We start from the raw sequence: 10278 nt of genomic DNA on the forward strand, positions 1-10278 counted from the left end.
AGCTCACTTCTACTAAATTTTCACCAAAACAACAAAGAGTTCATGATATTGAATATTTTACATGCAAAGGGAATGGGCACTATAGTCGTGATTGTGTCAACATGAGATTTTTGTTGATAGAAAATGATCTTAAGGGTTTCCAATATCCAATTAAATATCCAACTAGAGAAGAAAGTAAGTATGACTTTGTACCTTTTGTTGATTCTTTCTCTAGTGGAAAAGAGATTTGTGATGACGAACTCTGTGAACCAGAAAAAGATGATAATGAGAATTTCTTGATAGAAACGTCATGTTCTCTTATTGAGATAGATTGTACTGAATTGAATATTCATAATACTTGTGATAGAAATATGAGAAGTGAGGAAAAATCATGTGAAAAGACAGAGAGAAAGGAGACCTTTAGTGATAAAAGTCTACTTAATGGTCCAAATTTGAGTGAAAATCCATATGAGGTAAATTTGGAGAGTTCTCAAGTGGAAAAAGAAAATGAAATGCAAGAAAATACCCATACAAGAGTGAGGAATGATTATGTTTTAACTAACTCTAGCTTAAATTTTTTTAGTGGTGTTTCTTTATTACAGCATTTCAAGGATCTATTGACGGACTCTCAATTATATTACTCTACCATCGATAGACGATTTTCCTTGTGGAAAAGTGGTAAGTTGAACATTGGTGATTCTCCACAAGTGCTAGAAGGTAAGAAAAGTAATGATACATCAAAAATTGAAATATGTAGGCATCCCTTGAATGTTTTTGATAAGTATGCTACTGATTTTATTTTTCCTTATGACATGTTTTCTCATTGGTCAATAAACAATTGTCTGAAAGTTCAATTTATTTTATGGGTTTATCTAGGTATTTAAAGTTTACTTTTGTTGCATTTGACATGTTTATTAAAGAACCTCATGCATTTGATCTTGCAACAAAATTTTCTACCTTAAACTCTAAATATGAATTTTTACATAATAATATTAAACTACTTGATTATTATAATTATGTGAAATTCTTGACTCATCATTGGAAGTTCTTATGGATGACCATGCATATTCAAAGAAAGTTACAAGTTATTTTTTACTTGAACACTCATGTGCCTAATATTTCTTTGTCTAGTGTTGATGGTTTGTTTTTGAAGGAGAGATATTTGATCCATACTGATTTGGGATATTAAAATTATATATTTGATCTTGGAGATAGTTTTGGCGCACAAGAAAGCTTAGGTAAGTATTTTATTTATTTTATTGTTATTTATTCTAATCCCTTTTCTTTATGTGCAGCTAAAGATTCAGGGACGAATCTTCTTGAGGAAGGGGGGAATGATGCGAGTTTCAAGGCACAATTTCAGACCCATGAATGTGATGGACTCACACTACCTCAAGGCCAAAAAATAGTGTCATAGGATAAGCAAATCAAATCAAGATTCGATCAAAGACAAGATTCGATCAAAGACAATATTCGAGGATGAATCTTTTTGAGGAAAGAGAGAATGATACATGTACAGATGGTGTGAAATTTATTAAATTTCATTCACCAAAGCTGACAATTTTCAAGCTTAGGAAATCAGCAGACTTGCGACTACCTTTTGGATGGATCTTGACATTTCTGGGTTGAGATGTCTCATGGCGTTTGAATAACTATCTTTTAGCTTCGAAATGCATTTTGAATCACTCGATTTTGAGTTCGGGAGCTCAAGTTATTACCGTTTTAGTGAAGACTGCGCGAGTAGAATTTCTGAACGGGATTATGACGGGAATTACAAATTTCAGGCTTTTAATTCGAGTTCCTTCCGATCGTCTAGAGCCCTAAGTCAAATCTGTGACTTTGGCAAACTTTACGATCCGCGACTTTTGCAAACTTTACGATCCACTTCCGCATTCATCCGTCTTATTCTTTATCATCTCCCCAATCTAGTTGCATCAACAAAATATATATAACACATTTCTCAAGATCAAGTCTCAATGACCGTTAAAACACATTTCAAAATCAAGTCTTCATGACCCTTGAAGTGGACTTTATTGACTCAAAGATTAAATAGACCCTTAAATTCAAATCAAAATTTCAAGGAAACATCTTTTTAAACCCATTTTCAAGATCAAGTGTGGTGATTCTTGAAGTAGATTAAATGCATCCAAAATCAAGTCTAAAAAACTTTTGTATCAAAGTTCCATTAAAGAAAAAAAAACAAAGGATTTTCCAGAGATTGTAACTCAATATTATAAATATATTTTTTTATTTTATCTAATTTTTCAAGTCAATATTGTTGACTCTAAATTTATTGGTACAACAACCAAATCAATAATATTGCAATATGTTCATTTATCTGCAATCGCATTATCGTAATTCATTTATCACTTACTCAATTTAATTCAATTATCAAGGTTATTAGAGTTAATCAGTCGTTTTAATCGATATTTAAATTAAAAACAAATATTCAACCGATTCAATTTATGAAATATAATAAAAAAGTTTCAAACCGGAAATCAAGAATTGAGAAACTTATTAAAAAGCTAAAAAAATGATTTTTTTAAACAAAAAAGTTCCGGTTTTTTTTCATGATGTATCTTTGATTTTATTTTTTTTATAATTTTAAATACTATTAATCTTTTCAAGTGGTCACCGTGAAACTAAAGATCCAATGGGTTCCACCTCTAATTTAATTCTTACAACATCATCCACCACCGATTGCAAAAGTATTTTGCCGCCGACTGCCGACCGACTCTATTTCAGTTCCGGACTCGAGATGAAAAGAGAGTTCATCATTCCGAAAGCAAAGCAATCGGTCATTAATGAGTTGCTAAAAGAAGAAAAGAAAAAGAAAATTGCCTTTTATGATTTCTACTATTTACCCAAGCGAAGTATTTGACCTACCAACTTAACAAACCAAACCAATTTTGTCATTTGTCAACAAGATCAAAATTCAATGCACCTACTCCATCTATATTTCCCCGAAACTTGCATTCGAAAAAAAGAAAGTTTGACTCACACAATAATTGATGGACCACATTGCATGTTCACACAATCCCAAATTTAACTTTTATAATCATTTTCTTATTTCAGATTATTTCTTTTCTTCTTTTTTTTTTTTTTAAATGAGATTATTTGAAAACGAATCACTTGAGTTCTAGTTATTTTCATTCAATAAAGAAAATCAATTCTCTTTTATACTCAATATATTCCAAGTTTTTCCCCCTTTGATTGTTGGCTTTGGGGGCCAAGACAACTTACATGACATGAGAGAATTTCAAGGCAATAGGGATAAAAAGTTAGCAAAACTAACTACTTTTTAAATTGGGATTTTTTCCAATTAAATTAGCTTATTTATTCATAATCATTTGTAAACAACAATTTAGGTTGAAACATCCTTCTCAAGCCAAATTTTTAAAAAAAAATTCAAATTTTTGGTTTTTAGAAAGTCCATTTGTGTGCTAAAATATAAATTTACTTCTCATCATATTAAAAATTTATATTAATTGCTTTAGAAATTACTTAAAATTTATATATCATAAATCATAATATTAAAAAATTTAATATCAATTAAATTAACTTATTTTTTACATTATAATATCATTTCTAAAATAAATATTTTAACTTCTTTATATAATATTTTTAATAACAATACTAAATACTTAAATCTTAAATCCGACTTTGTTAATTTGAGTTTTCTCAAGATTTTCCCTATAACAATGAAATCAATGAAATATGATTAGTTGACAACAATTTATATTATTTTAATTGGGTAATTTAATTTTTTTTCAAAATTATATTTATGACATATCATATATGAATAAGTTTAAAAAGTTTATTAAATTACATTCATATTATTACATATATTCGTACTCGATATAAAAGGATGCAAGTAAATCTTCAGACAGTATTAGGTAGCAACTAGGGAGAGAAGTTTTACGTAGAAAAGTCCAAATAAATGACTGATAGCATCATACTTCCATGGCAGGTAAAAGATGCTATGTCACTTTGAAATGAGATACTTTTTCTTTAACCAACCACTTCCACTTACATAAAATCCATATAAGCAAAGCTCTATATAAAGGGTATCAAGAGACGGTGAGAGTCACCTCAGCATTCCTTCATATCTTCTTCATTTCTATTTTTCTTTCTGCTAATGGCATCAAATACTTGGGGTTTCCTTTCATTTTTCATGGTTCTCGTTGTAACCTCAGCCTATCCAATCAAAACCAAGCAATATAAACCATGCAAACACTTGGTTCTTTACTTCCATGACATTATTTACAATGGGATGAACAAAGAGAATGCTACATCCGCCATTGTTGCAGCACCACAAGGAGATAACTTGACCATCTTGGCAAGTCAGTTCCATTTTGGGAACATAGCGGTATTCGATGATCCCATTACCCTGGATAATAACCTTCATTCAAAGCCTGTTGGTAGGGCTCAAGGCATGTATCTTTATGATACCAAAAACACTTACACTGCTTGGTTAGGGTTTTCATTTGTTTTCAACAGCACTGATTATTACCAAGGTACCATTAATTTCATTGGAGCTGATCCATTGATGAATAAGACTAGAGATATCTCTATTGTTGGTGGCACTGGTGACTTTTTCATGCATAGGGGTGTTGCAACTTTGATGACTGATTCCTTTGAAGGTGAAGTGTATTTCAGGCTCAAAGTTGATATCAAGTTCTATGAATGCTGGTGAAAAAGGAAAATTCAAAGGGGGGAGGGGGCAAGGATGGGAAGAATAAGTGAATTGGAACTGAGTGTGATTGTGTTTGTAAACTCAGTCCTGCATAAAATCTTTGCCTCTTAAATATCTATTATGAATGGAAAATACTGTCTCATGCACTAAATTACACTCCACAGTCTCAATATTTCAAAATTTCTTTTCTAAAATTAAAGTGTACAGTTTATAAAGATTAATCTTTTCAAGGTTTGTGATTATCCCTCTCAATAATATAATTTTCAAAATTTTAACTTAAGCCCTTCTTTTGAGAATGAATGTGTTTTACTATTGTATTTTTTTGTTAAAATACCATGGAAGCCCTTATATTAGAAGACAAATTACATTTTGTCGCCTCCACTTAAAAAATAGGCATACTAGTCCTTGTACATTAGATTTAAAAGCAAACGAGTTTTTTTGTTAAAAATTTTATTTATTTCTATAGTTAAAAAACCGATTCATGTACATCAGCTTGAGGTGCACATGGCACGCTATATGTCATTGTTTGGTTGTTTTGTCAACTTTGCTAGTTTTTAAAAGTACAAATGGATATAATTTTTAGTAGAAAGTATCAATTTACTTTTTGATTTAATTTATAAGTAATAATTTATCTACTTTTAATAAAAAAGTAAAATATAAATTAATTTTCTCGTACAAGTACTTCGATAATAATTTTACCTATATTTATAATGTGAGTTTGCAAGTGTTGGAATCTGGAGCAGTGGGACTTGGTACTCCAAAAATTCTACATATATTTTTAGTCTTCTAATTAATTAATTTATCATAAATATCAAATCAACTTTTGTTTTATTATTCGCCTTTTCTACAAAAATACAAGACTTCTAAACTAAGAGTATTCAAAGGTCATATTCATTTTACAATTTTCCTGATAAATTGATAATTCCTTTATCATTGGGTTTCTTTTGCTTTTTTGAATAAATCATTGCTTAATTTTGAATACTAAACAAAGAATCCACGTATGATCTTCTTTAAAAATTAATTTCAATAAATTCTATTATATAAAACTCAAAAAAAAAATTGTTTACTTATATTAAGGAAACATTTTAATTGACCTTTTGACAATTTATTTGTGGTTCCCAACATAAATCACATTAAATGCAAGGAAAAAATGAGAAAATTTTATTTTTGTTGGCAAGCACAAGTCAAAATATAGGGTAAGTTGAAACTGGAATAACAAACAAGTAGAAATAAGAACAAAGTTGGACAAAAAAACTTGGTTACGCAAGTTATATTTTTTCTACATCTGCATGTGTTTTCATTATAATTCAATAAGTAGAAGCTATTATTTATGTCTTACACATTTATCATGTAGCAACTTTACATCTATAATCTAATATGGATCACTTTCTATTAAGATTTTCTTCTTAAAAGCTTAGTTGTAAGCTAAGTGAATGCAACTCTAAATGCTAGTTCCTACAGGAACAATGTTAAGTGCTCTCTTTATTTTTTTCTATCTAGTACAAGCTGATCATATATAAGAGTTTTGACATGCTAAGATACAAATCAATTACAATCACATTCCCCCCATAAATAGCTATACAAAAAGGTCTTCAATCATCCTTGTAAAAGCTAAATAAGGATTGAGATCTTAAAGATATTTCAAAGTCAACATGGTTCAATCTCGTTTACTAAGGGAACTTGGATTGTATTGAAATACTTTAATTTGATCCTGCAAAACTAACACCATGTTTGGTTGGATGCAATCCCATAACTATTACTTGTATACTCGTGGGCCTAGGTTATTACTTTGTTTGGTTGGGAGAGTTGGCAAATCGGCCCATAATGGAAATGGACGTTATTGCGGGACGATCCGTAAAAGCCATTCCATGACATGGGCTAAGAATAGGGATTCCATTCTAGATGGAATGAAAATGTAATCATAGCTGGACTAAAATATCCCTTCTTCATCTCTTTCGCTCGCTCGTTTTCCCCAACTACTTTCCCGAAATTGAAACTTGCGTTTGAAATCGACGACTTGCAGAGGCTCTGTTCGCTCGTTTACAATTGTTCATCCTGATTGAAAGGTAAGTTATATTAAAAGTTTCATATTATCCGTTCCCCCTGTTCATCTCTCTTCAAAAGGTTTTTCTTTTTTTGGAGGACTTTTTGTTTTCCCAAATTTGGCTTAATCTAGGTATGATCTTTTTTTCCCAAATTAACAAAGAAATGTGAAGATTTAAAAAATAAATTTGCTTTTTTCTAGACTTTCCTTTTCCCCTGACTATTACTCTACCAACGTTTTTTTTTGTTTCCCAGATGAACAAAAAATTTGTAGAAATTAAAAAATTGCTTTTATCAGGTCTTTTCTTTTTGTTTCCCCCAAGTTTTCGTTAATCCAACAATGCTATTTTTCCCAGTTTTAAATTTTTTTTCAAGATTTCTAGAAATTGATTTGTTTCAAGATTTATTTTTTTTGTTTCTAACTGAATTTTTCGTATATGTTTCCGAATTTGGCAATTGAAATCTGGTTTTGGTTTGTTGTTTGCGTTATTGTTTTTTTTTTGTATGACTTCTTAATCTATAAAAAATTCACAGTTGGCTTGTCTCTTATTCTAGAACTATATTAATTTTTCATTTTGCTTTTATTATGCAGGTAAGCAATCTAGAAGTTTACAATTTCTACTGATTGTTTCTCAGAAAAACTTGAAAGGTGATACATTTAAGTTATATAGATTTATTTAACATCTTTTTACTTATAATTTATGTAAATTTCGAGCATGTGGGTAGCCAATTGAGTCATTTTAATTCATATTAAGACATTAGACATAATTTGAGTGAAGTTTGTAATTTTATACAATTTAGTATTAATTTTACATAATTTTTCTATTTTATGCTACATGTTAATTTTTACTCAATTTGTTGCAGTTAGACCACTAAATTAATTCATGGGGAGTCAATAATATCACACATGAACATAAGTTAGTTTCTACTTCATATGGATGACAAGCTCACCAATTGGACTCATAAATTCAATTCAACCCAACTTGGAATATGATTGCTAAAAAGAATGAAGTATGCTCTCAATTCGGTTGTCAAAATCGTCCAATAAGGGAGGAGAATGGCCCAAATTCGAAAAAGGCATGAGAGCAGCCCAAATTAGCTTTGGGATAATTAATTTGAAGGTCTACATGTGCAACAAAATCGCAAATCAGCCCCCAACTTCCACCTTGATTACCGTCCACTCCCTTACATGATTCATGCTTGACATGCATGAATCAAGCAACCACCCAACCTCCCATCCCACATTTTATGGTCGGGCAAGCAAGGGAGTAATTCAAGGGATTTCCAAGCTATTTTTAGTAAACTCTCATGCTACTCTTCAACTATAAATGCCACTTCTCATCTCTCATTCCAATCATCATTCATACATCCCTCATTCATCATCAACTCATATTTCTATTATCTTTCTTTCCTCTCTTCCACGCATAAGCCATCCATTTCCCCACTTCCCTTTAGCTAGCATTTCCCTTGAGAAAAGCTCTCTTGGACAACCACCTTAAGGAGCAGTTTGCAAAGGAGCAATCATGAGAGTTGGAGGAAGCCACCACGATCAATCCTCGGAGAATTGACGAAATCATCAAGAGTTTCTTCTTTCCTATTCTTTAATTTTGTTATTAGTTATTCAACATGTTTGCAAATTGTTTTAATGTTTTTTCATTAAAGATGATGACTTAATTTTGTTTTGACTAGAATGATTGCATTAATTTGATGAAGTTCATTTGATTCATGTTTATGGTGTTTTGTGCCTCAATTGTTCATGCTTCCAACTAAAATCATTTATGTATTTCATGCATTAAAATATGTTTGAATACAAACCTAACTCAGAAGAGTTTTATTACCTTGTATAACTTTTAGATTTGTGTGATTAAATTGTTTCAAACCTAACCCGTCCCTAATACTTCACATAAATTCTAAGGAACCCTTAGTTAAATATAGACATAGGAATATGCATGTTTTTCTAAGTATAAGATTTCGAAAGAACTTACATTAGATTCCAAGTTAATGAATGATTGAGTTGCCATGGAATTTTTCTAGAACATTGTTAAACATGATGAAAAATGAATTAAGTCAAATGTTGTAATTATTCTATCCTATTCATGTTATTGTTGTTAACTCGTGAAATTGCTTCTAAACCATCACCTTGAATTTCATTTCATTTGCATTTGGTTAACTTGCCTTTAGTTAATTAACTTAATTTGACACTTATAACTCAAAATTATTGTGTTTTTCTTAACCAACTTGTGAATAGTAATTTTACAACTATCAATTTAAACACAGCCCCTGTGGAGACGGTAACTCTTATACTTACTTATTACTTGATAATGGATGTGTATACTTGCACACTCCGTCGTGAATCAAAAGGCTTGTTAAATAAATCAACAACTTGATCATCACTTCTGCAATACTCTAGCTCAATTGCTCATTGATTGCTAAGATCTCGTGAAAGTAATATTTGGCATGCTTCTTCCATGCAACACAAGATTCTTTGACAACTTGATGGCTACGTTGTTATCATAGAAAGTTGTAGTGGCTCTTTCTAGCTTGAATTGTAGTTGTTCAAGGATTCTTGTAAGCCAAATAGCTTGACAAGCATAAGTTGTAACAACAACAAATTCAGCTTTTGTGCTTAATAATGTGACAATTGATTGCTTCTTAGATGACCACGAAATAGCCATTGTGCCAAGCATAACAACATAGTCTGAAGTGCTTCCATCTTGATCTCTTATATAATCACTATCAGTGAAACCAATCATGTCTGACTTTTCATCATTCTTGTAGAAAATCTCAAAATCCTTGGTTTCTTGTAGGTAACAAAGGATTCTCTTGACAGTAAATACATGCTTTTTATTCGGGCTCTTTATGTACCTACTAGTAAGACTCACAGAATATATAATGTTTGGCATCATAGTAGTTAGATACATCAAACTGCCTACAATTTGTTTGTAAAGTATGCTATTCACCTTCTTCCCATCTCTTTTTTTAATTAGCTTTAAGCTAAACTCAGTTGGTGCTTTGGTAGAGTTGCAATTCGTCATCTTGAATCTGTCCAAATTTTCTCTCACATATTTTTTCTAGGAGACAAAAATTTCATCACTTCTAAGCCAAAGAAATAGTGCATCTTCCCAAGATTAGATATCCCAAACTCATCCAGCATAGATTTCTTGAAATCATCAAACAAGGCACTATCATTCCAGTAAAAATAATATCATCAACATATAAGCTCATAAAGAATATTTTCCCATTATCTCCAATTTTAACAAAAAGTGTATGTTTATATAGACACTTTTGAAACCCCCACCCTAAAAAAATAATCCTCAACGCGACCATACCAAGCACGTGGAGCTTGTTTTAGTCAATAAAAAGCTTTCTTCAATCGATAAACATTATGCTCATCTCCAACCTTAATATAACCAAAAGGTTTGTTCAACAAATACCCCTTCCTCCAAGTATCCATGTAAGAATGTCGATTTGATATCTAACTGGAAGATAGGCCAAGAGTTCTACGCTACTAAAGCAATCACCAATCTAACGGTGTAATGTCTTGTAACTGGGGCAAAAAC

At 31.1% G+C, this 10278-nt stretch overlaps 2 protein-coding genes across 2 annotated transcripts; one reads left to right on the top strand and one right to left on the bottom strand.

Annotated features, from left to right (window-relative positions):
• Positions 1-4057: 4057 nt before the first annotated feature.
• LOC107950940 (disease resistance response protein 206) lies at positions 4058-4826 on the top strand. The gene has a single exon (XM_016885842.2). The coding sequence runs from the start codon at positions 4118-4120 to the stop codon at positions 4673-4675; it is 558 nt and encodes a 185-aa protein (XP_016741331.1). The 5' UTR covers positions 4058-4117; the 3' UTR covers positions 4676-4826.
• Positions 4827-9147: 4321 nt separating this feature from the next.
• Positions 9148-9753, bottom strand: LOC121215409 (secreted RxLR effector protein 161-like). Its single transcript, XM_041089880.1, has one exon. The coding sequence runs from the start codon at positions 9751-9753 to the stop codon at positions 9148-9150; it is 606 nt and encodes a 201-aa protein (XP_040945814.1).
• Positions 9754-10278: the final 525 nt, after the last annotated feature.

This window comes from Gossypium hirsutum, chromosome D03 (assembly GCF_007990345.1).
Source record: "Gossypium hirsutum isolate 1008001.06 chromosome D03, Gossypium_hirsutum_v2.1, whole genome shotgun sequence".
Taxonomy (NCBI): domain Eukaryota; kingdom Viridiplantae; phylum Streptophyta; class Magnoliopsida; order Malvales; family Malvaceae; genus Gossypium; species Gossypium hirsutum.